General features: G+C 29.0%; 2 protein-coding genes across 4 annotated transcripts; one reads left to right on the top strand and one right to left on the bottom strand.

Moving 5' to 3' along the window:
• Positions 1–7,577: 7,577 nt before the first annotated feature.
• LOC148312333 (globin-like) lies at positions 7,578–12,351 on the bottom strand. 3 transcript variants are annotated; one of them, XM_088277434.1, is made up of 4 exons: positions 12,241–12,351; positions 10,783–11,094; positions 9,490–9,715; positions 7,578–8,134 (listed from the first exon to the last, which is right to left on the bottom strand). In XM_088277434.1, exons 2-4 carry the CDS (start codon positions 10,938–10,940, stop codon positions 7,994–7,996), a joined length of 525 nt encoding a protein of 174 aa, XP_088133560.1. In that variant the 5' UTR covers positions 10,941–11,094; positions 12,241–12,351; the 3' UTR covers positions 7,578–7,993. The 3 variants fall into 3 exon arrangements, with proteins under 3 accessions (XP_088133560.1, XP_088133558.1, XP_088133559.1); XM_088277432.1 differs by having other exon boundaries at positions 10,783–10,941; positions 12,245–12,351; XM_088277433.1 differs by having other exon boundaries at positions 10,783–10,941; positions 12,249–12,351.
• Positions 12,352–18,669: 6,318 nt separating this feature from the next.
• On the top strand, positions 18,670–24,703 carry nero (deoxyhypusine hydroxylase nero). The gene is made up of 4 exons (XM_088277333.1): positions 18,670–19,039; positions 19,955–20,278; positions 22,279–22,468; positions 23,738–24,703. Exons 1-4 carry the CDS (start codon positions 18,760–18,762, stop codon positions 23,856–23,858), a joined length of 915 nt encoding a protein of 304 aa, XP_088133459.1. The 5' UTR covers positions 18,670–18,759; the 3' UTR covers positions 23,859–24,703.
• The last annotated feature ends 1,330 nt before the right edge of the window (positions 24,704–26,033 follow it).

Below are 26,033 nucleotides of genomic sequence, written 5' to 3'. Positions count from 1 at the left end.
ATTTTAAATATAATATATATTACTTCCATATTTGGCCACGTAAGGTACATTTTCATAAACTTTTAGTCGGTATGTACTAATACATAGATTAATCTTTCTTTGAAAACGGAATATTGTATGTAAATTCCAAGTACATTTGGACAAAATTTCAAACTTATCTTACCTTATATTTTTGACTACGACAATTTAAAAAAAAACGAGGATATTTTTTCCTCTTCTTATTGGTGTAGACCTTATAGCCCCTTTTTAAGAAGGATTAGCCTCCTGCGAGGTTGATTCCCAGCTGTCAATCCATATCTTTGGTGGTCTGCCCGTGAGTCAAAGGGAAAATAATAATTTTAATCTAAGCATAGCCGGGGAAAACACTAGTATTCATAATAATAATAAAGGGGAAACACATGTTTTACTAGTGCTTGCTCAAACGTGATTTCTGAAGGTAAAAGTAAAATATTCCTGTTACTTAAATCCGAATGGCGTTTTCATGTAAGTGTACCCCCGAGAACATTTTTATAAGTAATTACTAACATATCGCTCACGCCTTTCAAGAACGTCATAAATCAAAAAACTTGATTTTTCAGTAGAACGTTTTTAAAGTTAAGCAATATAATACAATGTATTAAAAATGAATATCAAGCCACTTATTGAACTTTTTACTGTGCAACACATCTTTTTAGCTAAAACCTGAATGTTTTTTTTCCATTTGAAAAATATTTAGTATATTTAAAAAATACTTAAACAATACCTTTTCTTTAAAATACAAAAACAACATTTTCTGCCCTGTAGCGGGTAAATATTAAGTTAAAAATATGCCGCTTTTGCTGGGATATAGAACATTTTCTGGGCATTCCGAATACATGCACAACTGAAAATTGACGATTTTTGATTTATGACGTTGTTGAAAGGAGTGAGCGATATTTTGTTATTGATGCATATTTTTACGGTTTAAATTCTACTTCAACTGATTAACATATTTCATTAGAACATATATCTTTTAAAAAATAAAAATTCATATCAACTTTAATATTATACCTATGTAAATAGTAATCTTTACCTGTTCCCGGTCACGCGTTGTTATGATTCATTCTGGTTAAATGAAAAAGAAATAAAACAGAAAGCATACATTTATCATGTGTTCGCAATGTTTGTATAACAAAAATATATTTAAAAAACAATGTAATAAAAAAAACATTGAAAATGCTAAGTAACAACAGCTATCAAGAGCCCACTACCCGTCATAAAGAATGTTTAGTTTTGCGAGTGTTGCTGTTATGTTCAAGCGATGGCGCTGCCATTGCAGTAAAAAACCGTTTTTCAAAAAACTCCTTTTTACACTCTGTTCTTTTAGTTATAAAAATAAAAACATGCTCGTATTTGAATGCTATATTTTGTCAAAATTTAAAATAAATTCAAATAAACAAAGGTTACATCGATTCCTAATCACACAACCTACTAATTACATCTTATTTGATTTAAAAATATTTTATTTATTTATAAGAATCCTGATATTATAAAATATTTTATTATATCAGGATTCATTTAAATAAATAAAATAATCAAATATATATTTTTTTATTATTTATTTATATGAATAATGATAATTAAATATTACTTCAGCAAGTCTTTTTGGAGCCTAATTATACTTTACATTAGTGAAACATTCGTTCTGCATGTGAGAATTACTTATGGAACCATGGCGTCGTCATTTACATATACATATTTCCTATACATACGAATACACGAGGATGTTAATGTTTAGAATATTGGCCATTACAATTAAAGTATTCAAAAGAGCAATTAAAACAAGGATATTTTAATGAGAGTTAATTACATACATAAAGGAAAACATTAGTTCAAAGAGACACCTCCTCTAATGAAAAAAGTTAAAAATAACATTACCTATTAAGGATTTGAGCCGCTTTTGGTGTACTATGGCAGAAAATAAAATAAAAAAACATAGTTGTAGGTTTAATATATATATATATTATATATATATATATATATATATATATATATATATATATATATATATATATATATATATATATATATATATATATATATATATATATAAACATATATATATATATATATATATATATATATATATATATATATATATATAAACATATATATATATATATATATATATATATATATATATATATATATATATATATATATATATATATATATATATATATATATATATATATATATATATATATATATATATATATATATATATATATATATATATATATATATTTATATATATGTAGGTATATATACATACACCTCTGTAGTGTAATGATTAGCACGCTCGGCTACCGTTTTTGAGGCCTCGGGTTCGATTCCAAATAAATATAACTGATTTTTTCACGAAGCGGAGGACTGATCACCTTTCCTTCATATGTTTGCGATCAAGTAACATGACTAGGTGAATTGATAAATCAAATATGCACACAGAAACCACATTTGCGTTTCGTTAAGTACACTCATTACTGCGTAATTAAAACGTAATTCTCCGATATTAAATATATTACTGTGTAAATTGTAGCGGTTAGTGATACAACTGATGCGACGTTTTGGTTTTGAATATAAAAGTACGATCTCCTTGATATTTTAGGCAGTTGAAAGCCGATAATATACTTTATGAATGCTACCGCGCGATAATTCACTAAAAATGTCTTGGCCTTTTGACCCGCAGATGTTTAGGTCAGAGAGGTCGATTTACTAACGAGAATAAATTACACTTTATTTTTTTATACAGCAACTAAGGTGTAAACAATATTTTTTTTAAATGAAAATCGGTTTCTAAGAATGTATTTATTATATTTTTTTTTAATGAAAGATAAAGTGTAATTTTTTGCTTAAAGACAGCTGAAAGCTGATAAGTAATCATAAAATAATGTATTTTACTTGACGGGGTTATTTATACAAAAAAAAATGATGCGCCATATAAACAAATGATTTAACTATCAATCGTTCATAATATCAAGTACCTATGTATTTTGTTTTTAATACAACTATTAGGTTAACAAAATACCGTATATCGTAGTCATACAGGAGAAAGTGACCAAGTGCATTTTTTACAAAAACGTGATTATTGACTATTTGATATCTTACAAGCTTAATATTGCCCTGAAAAAATCACAAAGCAATTTTAAACTTGAAAGTATAATAGACTTGTTAAAAATGACTAACTGCATTGATGTTTATTTTCTTGCCAAGCAAAACTGACTTAAATGGCCTCCTGAACATTTAATGTTTTGTTAGTTGGTCACTTTCTCCTGTACGACTACGATATGTTTGTTTTTAAAGTAAATATACGTTTTTGTTTTAATTTAATGTTATTAAATATACCGACGTGGTAACGATACGATAATAAACGCTAAATTGTCCTAATTCAAAACGCGAACTGAATTGTTGACTCTTGCTGATTGCAGTCAATTGTTCAGACGTCATTTGCACCGATGAAATTTCGGTCGACAAATTATTTAAGATAATTTATCTACAAGACATACGGGTAGGTATATAAGCTGCGATATTCGATTGAGTAGGTTTGTACGTTTATAAGAGCTTTTACTCGAATAATAGGATTGAAATAATTTAGGTAAATTAAGTGAGGAATTAATTAAAATGGATAAGAATCAGTTTGGTATTCACAGTCCTTCATTTTGTCATTGTGTTACAAAATTTTTCAGGGACTGAAAAAAGGTCATAATTAAGTTTTCAGGACCTAAAAATCAGCCAGTGGCAGGGAGAAAACGATATTTCAGTACTTTCAGAATACAACGACTTTTGCATAGGATCAAATATTTCATACGTAGAAGAATGCCGAAAAACATAATTAAGTTCTTGATAAAACTTCTGTTTTAATGTACATAAGGTGAAATTTCATTGTAAGTTTATTACGAAAACTAATTAACTGAAATTAATCACAAGTACGTGTAATTGAAAATAGCATGGGGTTAACTATGAATACATATTATTTGTAATGTAATTGGTACCAATTTTCTTAAGGATATTATTGTTCTCTAAAACGCTATGTCGTGACTGTTTTCATTTAGCGTCTACGAATTTTCAGTAAATGTTTTGGTGATGCCAGGTAATGACAATATTAAATACAAGTAGGTACTTTAATAAAATAGAGGTTTCATAAACATATACAAATAGAGTAATATATAAATATTATATATATATATATATATATATATATATATATATATATATATATATATATATATATATACATATACATACATATATATATATATATATATATATATATATATATATATATATATATATATATATATATATATATATATATATATATATATATATATATATATATATATATATATATATAAGATATATATATTTAGATCGCCTTTATATTTAATCCTAATTAATACTAAACATAGGAAACTTTGATTGCAAAAAGTATTTGATTTGATATAAAAGTATCTTTTGAAATTGAGACTGAAATAAAATACTCAAAAATATAGACGGATTTTTTTTAAAACCGCAGCGTTAAGCAGAAAATTCGTCTCACAGCGAATAATAATACATAATATGTAACTAGGAGTAACTATTCGTACCTACCTACCATTTCGATTGTAATCTTTGGTCAAGTCAAAAAGAAGCACCTCTATTGCTCGCTTTGTTGTATGTTAGCATTTTATTAATTCATTCTACGAGTAGTTGCGTGACTGTTATCACTTATAGTAGTTACAATATATTAGTTGACAAACAGTTAAAGTTAAGTGAATACAAATTAATTTTCGTTTATAGTTAAGGCGTGACAAGAGTCTTTTAGTTGTCAGACTACAAAAGAGAATAGGGAATAGAGGTATTTACTCAAAAAAGATAATGGTTTAAACGTCCGAATTACAGTCGAAGATGAAAAAAAGATGCTTCAAATTTTTCCAAAGGCAAATATAAAATAATATAAAAATAAGTTGTACATGAAAACACTTGTTTTTTACCACTTGAGTTATATTTATTTTAACGACTATATAGTATTGGAAGCTATAGATGCTTCCATCTTCGGGTCTGAATATAAACTAAAGCATAAATAATTATCTGCACTCATTCAACTTACATAAACTCAAATTACTACACCCAGTAGGTACCACGCAAAGGCCATATAATGACTAACATTGAAAATTTTGAAATCTAAAAATCTTAAATTTTAATAATAATTTAATTCACAATTTAAAATTTCAAAATCCTCATCTTTGCTTTCCATTTTTCCTTTATTCTCAAACTCCACCCCCCGATACACCCCCTCTCCCCCTAACTCCCCCCCCCACACATACAGTACGTATAATTATTTAGGCTATATACAATAAATATAATTCAAGTGGTAAAAAATAAGTGTTTTCATTTACAATTTCATCATGTCTTACCACAAAGTGAATGCCAAAACAATAACTAAAATAAATGTAGTATAATTTGAATATCAAAAATTAAATTTAAAATTTAGCATGTATTCTGAATGAAAAATTTTGTAAATAAATTGTAAGGACGTTTGTGCACTACACGGATTTTTACCGTCCTGCACGTCACTTAGCGTTTTACAACGATGATTAGCTTGGATTGGCTTGTGCTTTTGCCCATTTTTCTTCAGATCGGTGCTCTTGATTGGTGCGTGAACACGTTGCGCGCAAATTCGATTACGCTAAACTGTCGTAGTCGCTTCCATTTTTCAAAACCGGACTGCCGGACGGTAAAATTCCGGGTAGTGCACAAACGCCCTAAATTTATCTAATAGGAATTCAAAGAAGCACTTAAATATTTGTAAAGCCCAATTTATTAAGCAATTGGCACCTACCTATAATATATGTATATGTAGGGAACTATTGTGTACAACATACATATTTGTATTCTTTAGACAGCTAGCACACGCAAGTTTTCTGCTGGCGTTTAGAGATTTTATTTATATAATATTTTTCCAAACGTATATTCATTCGATTACGGGAGAATAAATCATTTAAATATAATAATTTATTCAAATCGTCATTTGATTATTGAATTTCGAATCACAATTATCAGAAGAACGATAAAAAATATCAACAACGTTACGTACTTTTCCGTCAGCATTTTCGACTTGCTGTGAAAATCGATGTGTGTTGGTACGTAATTTTTGTATTGGATTCATACATTCTGAATTCTGAAAGTGGAAAACGTTACTCGAAAACGCGCGTTTGCTGCCTATCTAAAACTTGTATGGAACACTGTTTTATATCCATAGACAATTTTGTTCTCTAAACTTGCTGGCATCCTGGGTTTTCGTACGAACTTCATGTTTATACATTTTGAACCGTCTTACGACATTGTGACCTAGTATATAATCTTTGATTGTGACTATACAAATTATAAATTAGTTAGTCTGTGATTGTGACTTCTTCGTTTGGTGATGGCTCTTGTTTTTCATGATCGGGTTATTTATTAAAGTATATTTTTATTAATAAATTTAAAGAAAAAAGTATACCCATAATGCGAAATGATCGCAGAAATCATTATTGAATTATTGTGGGTCCAATTACTTTAAAGAATCTTGGTGGATTGGTAGATTGGGCGGTACCGCTGTGTATGCATTTATACATTATTTTCGTCGTTGGAATAATGACTAGATAATAAATAAATACTGGACATTTAGCACACTAAATATGCTAGAAGAAATTGTCTTGATAATCTGTTTTTAAATTGTAAAATTTTATACTAACTGGCTTTAAAAAAACAGTAGACCCCCCTATAACGTTGAGATACCGCGTTATCGGAGGAACGTTATAAGGGGTTAATGTTTTAAATCGTATATTTACATTTTAACCAGCGGAAATCACTAAAATGAGTCATCATTCAATTGAAATAAAATTGAAAAAAATTACCCTCTATAACTTTCCCTCCGATAACGCGGTACTTATCTCAACGTTTACTGTACTAAACTATTAAAATGTTCAAAGTAGAATTGAAGAAAATATATGCGTTTATAGTTATGTAGAAAGGTGGAATAGGTTTCTTAGGAAATAATCAGTTAATACCTATAAAGAACCCTTTGTATGAATTATTTTCCTTCTCTGGTATCAATCCTGTGGATTGGTCTGTAGCAACAAATGTCACGTCCTTCGCCATTTCGGTCTATTATGCGAAACCCTCTTCAGCTCCTCGTATTTGAAGTGGTATTAAATTCGGTATTGCAATTTTAATTATTAATAAATAAAACATCATTTATTTTTTCTTTTACTAATTACAATTGATTTGATAGTCGACAATTATAACTGCTAAAATAATGAAATATTTAGAAAAAATGTATAAATTAAATCTACCAAAAATGATTATTTTTTTCAAATTTTAAATCGAGTTGGCAGACCCCCACAAGATATATTCAGCTCCTCATGTGCATATGATACTCTTCGACTTCAGCTTGACATCTTGTATGCAGCCTGATTAGAAGTGCATGATGCACAATCCAATAAAAACAGATTAAAAGCAAATATAATAAGTCGTCTGGTCATGATATAAAATATTGTTAGTTAAATACGGTTAGTAAATAAATATTGAAAAATAAATTGTCTGCTAGTCATTTTTTATAATGATATTTATAAGAACACAAAGCATAGTAGATTTTTATTTTGTAAAGTGTAAACAAATGCAAATGTATCTACTACATAATAATAATACATTCCACCATAACTAAAGTTATTGTTCAAAGCAGGGCTTTTTTTACATAAATTGTCCCGGAACTCACTAAAAAATATTTAAATATCGTTTAAATATTCATCGCAATACCATATTTTATCATTTTGACAAAGTATATAAATACAGATTATAGCTTACGTAATTACAAGCACAAACAATCTTTCGTCTAATTGATTTTGAAAATTTAAAATAAAAATTATCCTTGAGAAAAGGTGCCGCAATGCCGCGCCGTTCCACTGTGTTACATGGGAAAAAGCCCTGGTTTAAAATATGTATCTCCATGTAGTTAGTTGTTCTGCTTGATCGATGTCAACTCTGAGAAGATATTGTTGTACATGAAGGTAGTTGCTCTCACCCACGATGTCATCAGCGATTCCCCAAATTTCAAGTCTTCAGTAAAGAACTGAACCAGCAAACCTTTAAAATCCTGAAAGAAAAATAAATTTGTTGTACACGTGTTGAATTGCCTTTTGGATATGTAGTTTATTTAGAGAATAGGTAATTACTCATTGAAATCAAAACATTTTTCTTGTTTGTACTGATTTTTTTATTACTCATAACAGTTGTTTTTCACGGAAAAATTCCCGAACTCTACAACACATCATTGTGATAATGGAATCTATCCTTATTACCCGTTTTACAAAAATTTGGATGATTTTTTTAACACAGTTTCATAAAGTTCGAAATAAAGTTATTAAAATCAGAAATCATTCATTTTTATCATGATGAAATCAATATGGAGTCAAGTTTTCTGATATCCAAAAATGATTAGGAATGAAAATATTGAAATGCTATTAAGATCAACTTTCGTAAGGGCAAAATGAATACCGCACAAAGGGAACTACTTGATACATAAAGTATTTTCTTTGTGACAAAAACTGGAGAAAATTTGATATATCGATTAAATAACTCCTATCTTACATTATCATGGTGATATTATCATACCTTGATAGAGTGCGAAGGATAGATGGTAGGGTATCTTTAAAAAATTCCATATTTTTTCCAGACATTGATATCTTTTACAAAGAGTTATTATAATGGTCTTAAATATGAGTTCATTTAATTGATGTCTTTTGTTCTTGATGATTAATGTTGTTATTTGTATCGTTAATAATGAACATGGTGTTTATACCTTCGCATAACTGATTCTCTTTCTGAATCCAAGTCTATTGAAGCAAAGCATTGATCAGATGAAAGAAAATTGAATCTAGTAGAAACACAATCTATGAAATGAATGCCTGACTGAGAGTTAAGCATTAATGATAAAATGAAGACAAAAAATTCAGGCATGTGGAGCAAAATGATGACCTAACATGACAGGCACTATGGCGTAGTCGTCTAGCCGGCTAGACATTCTGTGAAACTGACATCACGGGTTCAATTCCCGCCAATTGCAAAATCAATTAAAGAAGTAATCGTTTTCAATTGGTCTGAGATTGTGTTGTATTTTTCATATTTACCTTCCCTATCCTACTTGCTGACAAACCTATAAAATATAGACTTTGCTGGTCATTTCTTTACTAATAAAAAATGGTAAAATAGATTTGTTATGCTCATCTGTTATACGTATGGGTCAAGGAACGCTTAATTATCCAACCATAGCAAACATATCTACAAATTATGACGCATAACACATAACATTTTCGAAAAAGCTAAAATACAATAGTAATGGCATCCTACATTTCATGTAATACATCCGAATGTAATATACCACGGTCATTCGATTGTAAAAAAACTTGTTAATATTATAATACGTTATTGAATAAGTATTAACATATTTACATTAAATTGGTTTTCCCCTATTTTCCGTGGTCTGTGATTGGACCCAATATTCTTGCACATTGTGGCTGCTAGATCTGGTTTATCCAATTTTTCAATTATAGATGTCAAAGTTATGACTACATTAAGGGCATGTGCATTGAATTGCATGTTGCCTTTCAAATCTTCCATCGGAACGTCCTTGAACATTCTGAAGTATTGTTTCTGCTTTGGATCCTTCTGGAAAAACCTGAAATATGAAATATTACCAATTTTAATAAAATAATACCACTACGTTCATGATTCCAATTTTTTACTGAGCCAATGTAGATTTTTTAATAAAACAAAGACATGTATTTATTAATTTGTTCTTAAAAAACAATATGAGTTTTCAAGAAAATACCGAGCTAAGATCTGTTTTTGTAGACTTTTCAGGCTAGTGTTTATTATTTTTTTTTACATCTGTTATACCTTTTTTATTATTTATATTTTCTTCACACGTAACCAGTTTAAAATCAGAAAAATATGTCTGGACACATCATATAACAATACTATTGGTTTTTATAAATCAATAATCTAGCCAATGTACTTATTTCTTTTATGAACATGAAGTTTAAATAAATAAGTAAATTAAGGTGTACCACAAGATTTTCATATAATTTAAAAAAAAAAAGGATTATTTATTTATTTGTTTGTTAGGCATGAACACAATTATATTAATATCATAAATCAAAATACACATAAAAATAACACAAATCTGCTTTGAGATTTAAATTAAAATAAATTTTATCTGGTTTAGACATTTATACTTTTAAAAAACAAAGTTGAGCTCTCTTAAAGTAATGCCAATGTCGAGTCTTTATATATGATCGATCAAAACATTGCACATATCGCTCACTCCTTTCAAGAACGTCATAAATCGAAAAAACTTGATTTTTCAGGAGAACGTTTTTAAAGTTTAAAAATAAAACACAATGTATTAAAAATAAATATCAAGCCACTTATTGAACTTTTTACTGTGCAACAGATCTTTTTAGGTAAAACCTGAAGGTTTTTTCTCCATTCAAAAAATATTTAGTATATTAAAAAAAATAATTAAACAATACCTTTTCTTCAAAATGCAAAAACAACACTTTCTGCCCTGTAGCGGGTAAATATTAAGTTAAAAATATGCCTCTTTTGCTGGGATAAAGTACTTTTTTTGGACATTCCGAATACATGCCTAACTAAAAATTGTCGATTTTTGATTTATGACGTTCTTGAAAGGAGTGAGAGATATGTAAGGATAAAAAATTAAATACTGAAAAAAAACCTTACCTCAAAAATAATGTTGTTCCTGAAGTTACACTATCAGCACTGATTTTCTTCCATGACTCTTTTACATTATAAATATCTCGTACAGAGAGACCAGATTTTGGGTCCAAAGCATCAGGATCTTGCACTCCCCACCAGAGGTAACTTATCATTGATCCCATTCTAGAAAAACATACGAGATGATTAAATCATGATAAAACTCAAACTTGTTTATTATACCTTCTGGTATACTCGTATGAAAAAACATCGATTCTGCTTCAAAATTATCAAAAACGGAATAATGTTGATTACATCGATGGAAAATCATTTGGTAGACTCCTGAATGAATTTTTGTTTTTCTCTCGTTGTCTTTTTGGCAGTAAATTGATAAAAAAATGGGAAAGTTATAATTAAAAAAATCAGGAATTGAAAGCATTTCTTGGTGTTATTTAAAAAAAATAACATCAAGAAATAAGTAGTAGTAAATTAATTACGTAAAGAGCTAGTAAAAACTAAGTTACCTAACTTATTAAATACGTTCGTTTGTCAGCAATTTTTCTATTTATTTTTTAAAGTCGTAAATAAAACTATTTGACATCAAATAAAGCTAATAATTTTGTATATTATTATTTTTTTTTTTAAATATTTAGACATTTCTTAAAAAAGTATTATTTAATAATGTCTTTTAAAATTATTCATTCATACCGCTCAGAATTTTGAAGAAGATAAATATGAATACAAGTAACTAGACTTGAATACGATCAAAATCGAATTAACAAAATTAAAGCTGTTTTGTTTTTTTATTATTTTTTTAAATTTATTTTATTATTAGAGTTAGTGCATTGTAATATTTTGCACTAAGTGAAACTAAATTATGTATTAAATTTCTAAGTTTTCGATTTCAAAATTATATTTTTAATGCTAAGTTAATTAATGATCCTTTTTGAAAATAGTGTACCTACTTTTAAATCCGTCGATCGTAAGACAAAAAACAACAGGTGGTGTTTAAAATACCAATTATAAAGTTAAAACACTTTTTTTGTATTCCCCAAAAACCTATATTTTAGGGACCTGTTTGCAGGTAGATGTGAAAAAATATCACTAACACCCAAACTGATTAAAAATAAATATTCCTTGTTTTTAAATTGGCGGGAAATGAACCTGTGACACTCGACTACACGTTACGGCACGTACCTACTTATTATTTTTTGAAATCTCAGCATAGATGAAGAAGAATATAAGAGTCTGTACATTTACGGGGTTTACAACCGTCATAGACTGGTTTAAGTGATCACTTTACACACGTGTAACATTTAACAATTACCTACTTATTATTTTAGTACCTACTTACATATTTTCCAAACTCGAATTTTTCATGAAAATATCACATTGTCAGCTATAAAATCAATCACTAAAATTTAAGATTAATTCCACAGATATTTAAAATTGAGAATAACATATTCGTGACTGGCACATAAATACTCACATACTTATATATAGTTTCTCGGTAAGTTTTTTTTCTGAATAGGTACCGTCACTGTTCACTTATACTTTCCGCTAGACGTCCTCTCGACTCGGCGTCCACCGATATATGATCTTAATTAGAAATGATAATAATGTACACTGACTGTCCATTGCATTTAGCTCCTTTTTTCGACAAAGTGGAGTCGGCTTGAACCAAGTCACACGTGGAGTTGAGCCATTGTTTAAAACATAAATATTAGTTATATAGTAATTAGTTGTCTGTGAAAATTGTCCTCTTGATGTTAACTATTCAATATCAGCTCTCAAAGATTTTGCCTCGTTGAAAACATTCCTCGTTCCCTTGCTACATTCCTCAACTCTGAATAACATGCTCAACTAAACTTTGCTCCATAGGTGACTTGGTTCAAATTAATTCTGGTATGACGTCTCGTTAATTGTTTTTATGGCAATCGTATTGAGTGTCAGGAATTTTCACTGCACTTGTGATACAACTGAAAATTCGTAAATTCATATGTTGTATATGATATATTTACATATATACATATATATATATATATATAAATATATATATATATATATATATATATATGTATATATATATATATATATATATATATATATATATATATATAATATATATATATATATATATATATATATATATATATTATATATATATATATATATATAATATATATATATATATATATATATATATATATATATATATAATATATATATATATATATATATATATATATATATATATATATATATATATATATAATATATATATATATATATATATATATATATATATATATATATATATATATATATATATATATATATATATATATATATATATATATAAATATATATATATATATATATTTATATATATATATATATATATATATATATATATATATATATATATATATATATATATATATATATATATATATATATATAACGTGGTAATATTTTCCTTTTGAAAATTAAGTGTAAATAATATGTAAAGTGGGTGTATAATAATAAAATAAACAATGTGTTGCTTTGTAATTAAAGTTTATTCTTAATTTATCTTTATAATAATTTTTATATCTATCTATCTATCTATCTATCTTATTCTGACAGTTAATTATATTATCGGAAGTCTTTTGTTTTATTCTGAGCGACGCATGCGGCATCTGGTGGTAGAACTGTTTTATATAGGTACTTTTTGTAAGTACTTAATAAAATGTATAGGTAGGTACCTAGGTATTTTATTACATCTCCCCCCTTGGGGATGAAAATTCATAGTAAAATTTTCACTCGTCCTCCGTATCATCTTCTTGTAGTGAAGGGACTGGTATAAGCTTAGTGATATGATAAAGTTTTTTTTTCTTTCTTTCTTTCTTTTTTCCTTCTTTTTTTTCTTTCTTGTTTTTTTTTTCTTTCTTTTTTTTTTCTTTTTTCCGTTCTTTTTTTTTTTTCTTTTTTTTTTTTGTATTTTTTTTTCTTCTTGACCCTTTTAAAGTAGACACAGTTTTTCTCAATCCATTTGTTTTTTTCTTTTGAATTCCTTCATTTTTATTCTGATCTCTTAAAGTATCTTCTAATATAACCAAATGTACAACTTTTAATTGTTCATCTGCATTTTTATTCGATTCTAAAACTGGGTTCCGGCTTAGACAATCTACTTCTAAATTTTTCTTTCCTGGAGTATATTTTATTTCATCTTTCGTAGAAGTTTTTTCTACTTTATTTTTATTTTCATTTTTCAAGCACTGTTTCTGTGTTATTTGTATGTCTTCATTTTTATTCTGATCTTTTAAAATATCTTCTAATTTAACCAAATTTACAACTTTTAATTGTTCATCTGCATTTTCATTCGATTTTAATACTGGATTCCTGCTTAGATAATCTACTTCTAAATTCTTCTTTCCTGGAGTATATTTTATTTTATCTTTCGTAGAAGTTTTTTCTACTTTATTTTTATTTTTATTTTTCAAGCACTGTTTCTGTGTTATTTGTATGTCTTCATTTTTATTCTGATCTTTTAAAATATCTTCTAATTTAACCAAATTTACAACTTTTAATTGTTCATTTGCATTTTCCTTCGATTCTATTACTGGATTCCTGCTCATACAATCTGCTTCGAAATTCTTCTTTTCTGGAGTATATTTTATTTTATATTTTGTAGAAATTTTTTTCACATGATTTTTATTTTTAATTTTATCACTAATTCTTAAATTTCCACGTCTTCTTTGATTATCTTCTAATCGTTTTCTTTGATCATCTTCTGATTTTTCTCTCTCACTCCGAACATATTGTAGTAATTGTTTTAATACATCTAATGTTTCATAATCCATTTCCAATTAACAAAATTGTCGTTTTATAACGTGGTAATATTTTCCTTTTGAAAATTAAGTGTAAATAATATGTAAAGTGGGTGTATAATAATAAAATAAACAATGTGTTGCTTTGTAATTAAAGTTTATTCTTAATTTATCTTTATAATAATTTTTATATCTATCTATCTATCTATCTATCTTATTCTGACAGTTAATTATATTATCGGAAGTCTTTTGTTTTATTCTGAGCGACGCATGCGGCATCTGGTGGTAGAACTGTTTTATGTAGGTACTTTTTGTAAGTACTTAATAAAATGTATAGGTAGGTACCTAGGTATTTTATTACAAATATATATATATATATATATATATATATATATATATATATATATATATATATATATATATATATATATATATATATATATATATATATATATATATATATATATATATATATATATATATATATATATATATATATATATGTAGCTGAAATACTTGAAAGCGCTCAGGTCAGGAGTCGGTATAATCGGCAGGTATGTATGAGGAGATGCATGAATGTGAAAGAAGCGAGGATTGTTTTCAAAGACAGAGTGGTTTGGCGTTCTATTCTCTAAGCTTATCGCTGCGGGAAAGCGGCGCGATGGTTAGTTAGTAAGCTAGATTTCATATTTATAATTTATGTAATTTTTGCTTGCCTACAAAAAATATAGATTACATTTGAGTGACGTAAGGTATTTTTTTTTATTATTATCAATGCAATTTATTGAATACGTTGATTTTGACTCATGTTATCTTGGAAGATGATTTATCGTTGCTTTTATTATTATCATTAGGTATATTTATCGATATTGTTATCAATCTGATGATTTTGTCAAATACTTGAACTTGAAAGTATTTATTTCAAAAATCATCTAATTTACATTGAACAGTTACCAACAATTTGGTAAAAGTCTGGAGGAAACTGTCTGCGAGCAAAGATTCGGGCAACGAACGAATCTTTGGATTACGAACGAGGAGTCGCCTGCTTTACGGACTGAGATCTAAGAGTTGTATTTTGAAATGAATAATACGAATAAATGGAAAACAGGATGTTCTAGTTTTCTGAACAGCGAAATGGAGTAAAGTGAAAAGTTTAGCGGAAAATACCACTTCGAAAAACTGAATACTGTGACTTGATTCCCGCCATTATATAATCTAAGAATAAACTAAACCTCATTGGGTAGGCTTTTATTAAAACGGAATCTTCGTTTGCTTCAGGCATCTGATGTTCATAAAAATGGTTGATTTTCGCGGCAGATTAGTTTCCTTTCGACTAATAACATTTTTTGCAATATAAGGTGATTTTAAAATTATTTTATATTTATTTTAATCGTTTTGTTATGATTTTGTATTTTAAGGTTTAGTTTAAGATAAATTCATTTCAATTATTTTCTGGGGGTACGGAGCATTATTTTTTAAATAAAATTTTGTTTCGATTTTACGAAGATTTCACATAACGAACAGTTTACGGAATGAATTCATTTCTCAACCAGAGATTCTGCCGTAAAGGTATCTACATATACGAGTAGGTATATGAACAAGTATTTAAGCATTACTGTTTAAAAATATGTTTTTGGGTTATTTAATACATTATTTTTCTAGACATTACCGACAGCTTTTACACAGTGAAATTATATGTCAATATAAATATCATAGGACCTTGAATAGGTATTACAAAAAAATCTATCGTGCTTTTGATGGAAGAATTGGCAGATAAACAACATTTTCTCGTTGGATAGTTGCCACAAAAAAACAACATTTGGATATTTAACATCAAATATTTTTTAAAGATATATAAATTTCATTATCAAACTTGTATATTTTCATCCAGCATTGCTTAGTTAATATTTTGTGTCTTCCGTAAAATATAATTAATTTAAATTACCTACCACTTAATGATTTTTTATCATCGTAAGTAAGTACTTCATATTCGTGAAAAATTCAAGCTTTTTTGCCATGCATTATTCAAGTTTTAATATTGAAGTGTTTTTTGACCTTCACTTTTTTAAATCCATACCAAATAAGATAATCTAATGATGGTTCATACTTTTTATGGATATTTGCTTTTTTCTTCACCTGTTTTTATTCATTATTATATATCATTCAAAATTACATAGCCTAGGGTTATCCAATTTGAGATAATTCAACGGATTAAAGAAATGAGTACCAATGTTTTTTATTTATTAAAAAAGCGTATTACATTCAGTAATGCAAGCTTGTATATATAAATGAACATGATGGTCTCGGATTGTTATTTTAATTAGCTCATTTTAGGGCAATGTTGTACGGTAGATATAATGTGCCAAGTGTCCTATGTGACGCCTGCGGGTCATATTTGTAGTTTAGGCAGCCCTAATTTCATATTAAAGGTCACTTTCAAAAGGAGTTTTAATAATTTAATAATATTATAAAAACAGCAATCAACAAATCTAACACCTACTTACATAATACATATGGTAGTGCTTATTAGTAGATAATAGTACTCTTAAACAAAGTATGCTGCAAGTTGAGTCTTATGATGTAATATGATAATTTGATATTAAAATAATACTTGATATTTATAATAAATTCGTATTTAAATAAATAATATTTTTGTAAGTCAATATTAAGGATATTTACAAATGGAGCTAGACATTTTTTTCACCATGCATTAAAAAAACTCGTCCACTACTTATAATATACTTTAGAGAATTAGAATTTAGAGATATGGCATAAATCTCTTCATAACATTTCCCTTATCAGGTGTTTAGGTATAACAATAAAAAAATCATCGCTGAAAAATATTGGAATGCTAAGCGTAATACTATTTCATAAAATGTTTTTGTGGTGCAATAAATGAAGAAGCTTAACGATTCAAATTGTTTACAGCCATTTTATAAAAAGTCGAAACCCATGGAGTTTTGCAAAACAATTTTATCGTAAGAGCTTAAAAATACACCGAGTGAAACAGTTTCATAGAAGCCATTTACTTGCTAGATTCAAGGAAACGATTGTTTTCTAACGGCTCGAAACATTATACTGTATAAACGTATCATCATTGGATGCTTCTACGTGTATCCCGTGGAAAGTCTAAGATTAATACATTAATTTACATATTTTTCATAATACAAGTATGGTAAGAAAAAACAATCTTTAATAAAAGGTATCAAATAATCATTATTTCTTCACGTTTTTTGTGAAACGGTAGCAGTTGCGATAATTTTAATTTTAATTTGTAGATATATTTAATGTTAAATAAATAATAATAATAAAGTTAATATGCTTAATCAAGATAATATTAATAAACTATAGTCGATAAAGATATATAATTTAATTATTTGAACAAAACATGATTTTTATTTTAGTAAAGTCGCTACAATGGAAATAATAACCTCAAAATATTGGTGTAACTGAACCAACACAATTTAATTTTCGATTAAAAGATTATAAAGTGAATACCTAACGTGTATTTGTCTGTAGGTGACAAGTTATTCAAAATCAATTTAATTTATACGTAAATCTGCGCAAGCCCTCGACATACTTGGGAATCACGAATGTTAACCATAGGAAGTAGACATATTAGTTCTAGTTCCGTATTGATTCCGCAAATCGGAATAGTAAAATTTTCACTCGGGGGCTATATAAAATTGAACATACTGCACGTAAATTAATTTTTAAATAAAAAATCTTATCCATAAGAATATAATAAAAAAATACATAATTTCATGGATTATTTCGTTTGCGCAATTTGCTTATTAAAATATGTACATTATTTCAGTACACTTTAAAAAATTACCCTTTTCCAAATTATACAGTCATAATTTTTCAAATGAACGTAATCAATAAAATTAATGATAAAAGAAAATGGAAAAATGAAAGTAAATTAAAAAAAAGATAGAGCCGTTAAATTTTATATTTCTCGTTTGTAAAAATATTTTATATAATTTAAAAAAAAAACAATAACAACTACAGGTAAAATAACCGAACAGACCTTTTTATCCATAGACAAGTTTTATTTTTTGTTTTATTGGTTTCCTGAATTTTCGTACGAACTTCACACACTGTGTGCATGTGTCATTCTCACGTTTTTGACGTTTATTCTTATTTATAACCTTATCTTCCTTTCAAACCGATAGTAGTGTGTGCTTTCAAAATGGTTAATGTCGACGAGAGTAAAGTGCTGAACATAGGCAAGGTTCTAAATGACAACAGCCGACCCCTTAAAGAAAGATTCAGGGCTTTATTTACCCTTAAGAATCTCGGTGGTTCTACCGCAATCGAATGCATAAATCAGTGTTTCGAAGATGAGTCGGCGCTCTTAAAACACGAGCTGGCATACTGTTTGGGCCAAATGCAAGATGTTTCTGCAATTCCCGTGTTAATTAGAGTTTTGGAAGATAGGAAACAAGAGCCTATGGTGCGCCACGAAGCCGGTATGTATGAATTTTGACATTAAGTGCAAAAATATTGTGCATATTTGTAAATTGGTTTGGTTGGTTTGAAGATATTGCTTTTTAGCAATAAGCCCGCCAATGTACTTATTTATTTTCTGTACATGAAGTTTGAATAAATAAATAAATTGCTCAACTGTAGCTTCGGCTACGATGCTGTTGATTTCTGAAATGTTCAACCGGGACACCAGATTTCCCCCAGCGTAATTATCCAAACAAAGTAGTTATCCTTTATGATCCTTCACAGCTCATTATTTTTAGACTTTTTGTCGTTTATAATAAAATTTAATTTTTACCGGGATGTGAAGTAAACTGCCGGGACACAGAATTTTGTCTTTAAACTTGGACTGTCCCGTTTAAACCAGGATGTCTGGCAAGCCTAGGTATGGCAAATGGAGAACTTGTCTTTTTTAGGTGAAATTTGGCATAGCTCAGAAACCACCTTAAAATTTACTGTGTTTATGACAAGTATTTAACAAAAGAAAATTGATTTGTTCAAATTGAATGAAAATGATAAAAGTGTAGAACTAAAAAAACGAAGTAAGTATTGAGAGTCATATAAGTAGTTTCCTGTTGCGGCCTCTGCAGGCGAACTTCTGCATCTTGTTTTTTTTTTGTAAAAGAGAAATATTTGTGTTTTTATTATTTACAAAAATACTTCAATTTTATACTATTTTTGTGAGCCTAAGCGGCTCATTATTAGAAATTGTTATCAAATTGTGGTAGAGTGGGTTCGAACCGAGAAACTCTAACTAAAGAGTCCGAGACACTAACCACCTGACCACAACCCGACACAAATGTTGGTATACAAATCACCAAAATCGCAAGCATTACTATGAATTCAGAGTGAAGGGTCTTGAGATATAATTTAATACTCTATTGCAAAATGTTTTTCAGCCGAGGCACTGGGAGCGATTGGTGACCCACAAGTAAGAGCGCCTTTAGAATTATATGCCAAGGATCCAATAGTAGAAGTAGCGGAAACCTGCCAAATAGCTCTGGAGCGTCTCAATTGGCTCACCAAACCAGCCGAACATCAAGCGCCTCTGTCGGAGAATCCTTATGCTTCCGTCGACCCGGCACCACCTTCAGAAAACCAAGATGTCAAAGTTTTGCAGAAAACATTGCTAGATGAAAGTTTATCGTTGTATGAGAGATATCGGGCAATGTTCAGTTTGCGTAACATGCGTACGCATGATTCTGTTGTTGCTCTCGGTCAAGGTAATCTTTATGTATATTATTTTCTATTTATCTTTTCCGCGTCTATAGTGTGATTGTCAGAAGGCTCGGCTACCATATTGGAGGTCCTGGGTTCGATTCCCAGGGGGGGATCAAATAAATATAAGTGATTTTTTCACTCTAATATTTATTCAATATTACCCTGGACTGGTTACCTGAAGCGGACGGCTGATCACCTTTCCTTCGTGTGTTAATGTTGTCGTTTTTAAATTTCGATATCAACATTAAATCTTAATCAGTCTGTTGAAACATAGGAAACAATAATTGAAGGTAATTCTTATGACAACACTCAAATATTTGAAAGTCTGGTAATAGACATGGGTGATCAAATTAAAAACACGAATCAAATAATGGCTTTTATACAACAAGTCGTTACTTAATTAGGTATCCAGATTTCATCATTTGTAGCTAATCGCGCCAATCAATGCATAAATTTTATCACGTGTTGTGTTTTTCTAGCTCTGAACACTTTGTTTGCTGGAAACGGTTAAAAGCGTTTTTTACATACTGTTGGTAGAGAGCGGGAGACGATTATAAGTGTTATATTTGTTTTTTTTGGTAGAGCGCCAAGACGCCAACAAACATTTTAAATATCCATATTGGGTTTGCAATTTTTTGTGATTAGTATGCAACCTTAAATGGTATATCGCTCACTCCTTTCAAGAACGTCATAAATAAAAAAAACTTGATTGTTCAGGAGAACGTTTTTAATGTTTAAAAATATAATACAATGTATTAAAAATAAATACTGAACTTTTTACTGTGCAATAGATCTTTTTAGGTAAAACCTGAAGGTTTTTTCTCCATTTGAAAAATATTTAGTATATTTAAAAAAATAATTAAACAAAACCTTTTCTACAAAATGCAAAAAAAAACACTTTCTGCCCTGTAGCGGGTAAATATTAAGTTAAAAATATGCCTCTTTTGCTGGGATATAGTACATTTTCTGGTCATTCCGAAAACATGCACTACTGAATATTGACAATTTTTGATTTATGACGTTCTTGAAAGGAGTGAGCGATATGTACTAATCATAGTCGGAGTTCACAATAAAACCGCCTCACAATAATGTTTTAGTATAATTTGACAACTTGACATCAAAAACTTAAGCTGGAAAGAAATTTAACCCAAGAATAATGTAGAAATGAAACACAATGTCAATATGTGTTTAGTATCAGGTAATATTTGCATATGATATCAGTTATTATTATCCATTGACTGTGGGATACAAAAACACACTCTAATAATAATAATAACAACAATAATTAAAAAAAAAAAACAATAAACTTGATAAAGAAAATATAAGTATGAAGTTTCCTGGATATTGAATTTTCAATTCTGCATGTTACTGCCATCTGTGTACTACCTTAAAAAGTTATTTGTTTCTCTTTGGATTTGAAACATTGCTGAAAATTCATTTATTTCAACCTAATCAATGTGTTTTAAATCAGATAAATGAATATTTAACACTACACTGCACAATTATGACATCTATCAAGTAATGTTTTAAATGCCTATTTTAGTAACAAACATGTTTTTTAGAATTTTTGATATTTTGAAAATTCTTATTATTTTTCAATTACAGATATAAAAGTAAATTACAAATTATTTAGTTAATAAACTGTACGTTTGTGCTTTTACGAGGATGGCATATTGAATATAATATTTAATTACATTTTTACGGTTTGTCTCTCCCAATTTGCTTCCGGATCATTTCCGAAGAAGTATTTTTAACATTAAATTCATCTCGTTATTCTGTTTCACTTTCAACATCAATGTTGTGTGTATTTCTAAAGATTTTAATGGTTTAATCGTTTAAGCCAAATGAAATTGCAATCTTTAAACCCAATGTGGAGAAATTGATAGTTGTATGTTGGACCCTCTCTACGTGTTGATAATACCCAAATGTGCAGTGGGTATTATCGAAGGTAACAGACTCTCTGCCCACCAATTAAAATTGGACACCATCTTTTGTTTTTCAGGTTTGAAGGCATCCAGCGCTCTATTCCGCCACGAAGTAGCCTTTGTTCTTGGTCAGATGCAGCACGAGAGTAGTGTACCGTACTTGGTGGCCAATTTGGAAGATTCTGGAGAGAATGAGATGGTTCGTCACGAGTGTGCTGAGGCATTAGGGGCGATTGCAACTCCTGACTGTATGGATGTGCTACAAAGGTGGTTATGATGTTGTTTATTTTGTTTGATTAAATTTATGCATTTATATTTTAGACATTTATGTTTTGAGAAGAGCTGGATCAGACAGAGAACTCTTGAATATCAAGGTTTGCAATATCTCATATCTGGTGAGAAATACTACCTTCTACAATTGATTTCAATAGGCAAGGTAGAGGGATGCTGAGGTGCTAGCAGAAAACAAATGTCGTGGCTGCGCAACATTCACGACTGGACCGGGATAAGAGGAGTGGGAGAGTTGTTCCGGATGGCGTGGGATCGTAAAGCTTTTGTTACAGTAATCGCCAACTTTGGGAGACCCTACAGGGTACAACCAGAAGAAGATGTTTTAAATGCCTAATATGCATTTTGGATGTTTTGCAATGAACTTTTTCTTTCATTTACATCCTAAAAAGTTCAAATATTTTCATTATTATGTATTGTGTTATCATCCTGAAACTGAACTTCCTGAACATAACATGTGATAAAATATTTTTTTCACTTGTTATGTAAAACACAACATATTATATTATACATAAGTTTCTAAAGTTGAGGCTTTAACAGATTGTCTGCGCTTAGGAGACATTCTGGAAATTCAATTGATGATTATAAACCTTTTAAACAAGTATTATGAGTATTTACTCTAATGAAGCTTTTTAATTGTAAATTCATTGTTATATATCATAAATGTTTGCATAAATATCCATAAGTTTCATATTTGATAAAAACTGTCATTTGACTTTTGTCATTTGTGATGTGAAGTTTTAGCAGCAAAAAATTGAAAATATTTTCTTCATTTCTAATACAGTTTAAATGCTTATATGGTTTCTAATAACGTTAAATGTACTACATGTCATAAAAGATTTCAATAAATTAATAATTTTTAGTCAATACAAATGGAAAAATGTTGCTACTTATTTTTAGTGAATTTTATTAATTTTTTTAAATTTGGAGTTAGGATATGTTTATTTTGGGGACTAACCCAAAGAGTTAAGTTAATCTTTGCTAGTTTTTTTAGTCTTGGCTAGTTTATTGAGGAGGGACTACAGCACATGTAAAAGAACAAGGGTGGCAAAAACATAAAACGTACAAAATATTTTTTAATAGTTGTGTTATCATGGATGATGATGCTGGTCACACAATCTATTTACAAACTTTCTAGCTACCTCTTTTATCGCTTTAGCTGTTTGTCTAATAGTAGCTTTGAATTGCTCTTTTAACTATCCGAACTTATTGTAGCTGATGTTCATGTTAACTTTTCCATTGTTTCAGATATCTTGATGATAGCAAACGAGTGGTGAAAGAAAGCTGTGAGATTGCTTTAGATATGTGCGAGTATGAAAATAGTCCAGAATTCCAATATGCTAACATGCTCACCAAACTGGAAACATAACACATGAATAACCAACAATAAATCATTGTTTATACCAGTGGTTCTTAACCATGTTGGAGGTACTGAACCCCCCCCCCAGTTTCATATGCGCGTTCACCAAACCCTTAATTGGAAAAAAATATTGCTAGATTTATATATTCTTTTCAAATAATATACTAGATCCATTGGATAAATGAATATAGTATACGTCGTATCATTTTTCATGATATTTGATATATTCATTTCAAATAATATACTAGATCATGTAGATAAATTAATATGTCATACGTTGTATCGTTTTTCATAATACATATTGTACAAGTCGGGTGTGTGTTTTGCCCTCTGCCGAACCCGGGAGGCCGACTCACTGAATCCCTGGGGTTCGATCGAACCCAGGTTAAGAACTACTGGTTTATACTATACAGTATTTTATTTAAAAAATAAAAGTTGTTTTACAAGTTAATATGGTTTACTTATTAACACATTCTCTGCGGGAACGTTTAAAAGCTTCTTTTACATACTGCTGGTAAAGAGCGGAAGATACTTATAAACATTCTATTTGCTTACTCTTGGTAGGTAAAGATGCTAAAAAACATTGTACAGATCGTAATTGGGTTCGCAGTTACTTGTGATTAGTATACGCAGGGTCGGGTGTCAGACTATTTGAGTATAATTAGGGTCGGAGTTGATTAAAAAAACGGCCAGCAACAATGTGTTAATACCTCATTTTATCTATATTTTGATGTAGGCAGGCGGAAATTTTTTATTTCACTATACTTTTTCTCACTTAACTTTACGATTATCTATTTGTCTTTGTACATATACCTACAGATCTTGCCATCAGAGTTGATTAAATAAACACATTCGATTATAATATATTATTAGATTAAAACCAATATTTTTAGCTTTTCCACTTTATTTTTATTTGACCAGCGACCGGGTTTCGTAGTTACCGACATCATCATGTCGGTAACGACGAAACCCGGTCGCTGGTCAAATAAAAATAAAGTGGAAAAGCTAAAAATATTGGTTTTAATGTAATAATATATTAAAAATGCAATTCCATCACGAAGTGTCAGTGGATAATATAAATCTACATTCGATTTTATTGTACATCCTTATATTTAATTCAAAACTTACAATGCTATCTATGACTGTTACACCTATCCTAAGGGGCATAGCTTTGCAATATTTTAATGCTCCGTATACAAGCATTTGTCTATCATATATTGGTATTATTTTCAGGTGAACTCTGGTTCATGATTTTGGTCTACTTTTGAAATGACCATTTTAATGTTTAATTATTCTCGACATGTCTTCCGGGCTTGCTTGGTTTGCATGCCTCGTAGTGTCTTATTTAAAGGCATCTCCAAAGTGATCAGAATATGGTAGTACACGGGAGGAATATCAGATTTTTCATGCTCTTACATATAAAAGGATATTTAATGTTCTATTTTTATTAACTGAAATAAAAAATATTGACAATTTCATCTTATCATAAAAATTTTCCAATCAAAATAAAGCAGTTTAGCTAGTAAGGCAATGTATGGAAGTAGGTAGATCTGAAATTGATTCTATAATTTGGTCATGTCGTATTTGATTGCATAATTAGTGTCGGGTTGTGGTCCCATGGTTAGTGTCGCAGAGTTTTTACGGTTCAGACCCGCTCTACCACAATTTGATACCTATTTCTAATAATGAGCTGCTTATTCTCACAGAAATAGTATGAAATTGAAATTTTTGTGTTAATAATAAAAACACAAATATTTCTCTTTTCTTTAAAAAAAAATAATTAAAAAAATAAACAATTTTCATTCATTATATTTTCATAAATAAATATTAGAAAACTTAGTGAGGGCACATTATTGTAATTATGTATATGATGAAACAAATAAACATTTCATGTTAAATTCCCTTGCGTAAATGTTCCCATAGGCCCACATTTAATAGTTTTCTTCTTCGTGGGTCACAATCAGTGTTATTGGTTTGATTTATTTATGGTCACTCATTAATTTGAACCCTTTTCCGCACCCCAATGGTGCATAGGGCACTACATCATATAAACACAGTGTTGTCTTGATCGTTAACACACAAAGGAATGGTGATCAGCCCTCCGCTTCAGGCACCAGTCCAGGGTAATATTGAATAAATATTAGAGTTGAAAAATAACTTATATTTATTAGACCCCCCTCTGGT

Source organism: Brachycentrus maculatus, unplaced genomic scaffold, assembly GCF_059751285.1.
Source record: "Brachycentrus maculatus isolate JH-2025_06_01 unplaced genomic scaffold, ASM5975128v1 h1tg000042l, whole genome shotgun sequence".
NCBI lineage: Eukaryota > Metazoa > Arthropoda > Insecta > Trichoptera > Brachycentridae > Brachycentrus > Brachycentrus maculatus.
Note: the sequence above shows the minus strand (reverse complement) of the source record. Positions and strands in the feature narration are given on the sequence as shown.

What these genes read in the sequence shown, in the direction of transcription:
- nero (XM_088277333.1), top strand. Translation starts at nt 18,760, where the DNA reads ATGGTTAATGTCGACGAGAGTAAAGTGCTGAACATAGGCAAGGTTCTA. An exon ending in TGTTGTTGCTCTCGGTCAAG is followed by an intron (nt 20,279 to 22,278) that starts GTAATCTTTATG and finishes TTTGTTTTTCAG; the next exon opens with GTTTGAAGGCATCCAGCGCT. An exon ending in TGTATGGATGTGCTACAAAG is followed by an intron (nt 22,469 to 23,737) that starts GTGGTTATGATG and finishes CCATTGTTTCAG; the next exon opens with ATATCTTGATGATAGCAAAC.
- LOC148312333 (XM_088277434.1), bottom strand. Translation starts at nt 10,940, where the DNA reads ATGGGATCAATGATAAGTTACCTCTGGTGGGGAGTGCAAGATCCTGAT. An exon ending in GGAACAACATTATTTTTGAG is followed by an intron (nt 9,716 to 10,782) that starts GTAAGGTTTTTT and finishes TTCATATTTCAG; the next exon opens with GTTTTTCCAGAAGGATCCAA. An exon ending in TAGGGGAAAACCAATTTAAT is followed by an intron (nt 8,135 to 9,489) that starts GTAAATATGTTA and finishes TTTTTCTTTCAG; the next exon opens with GATTTTAAAGGTTTGCTGGT.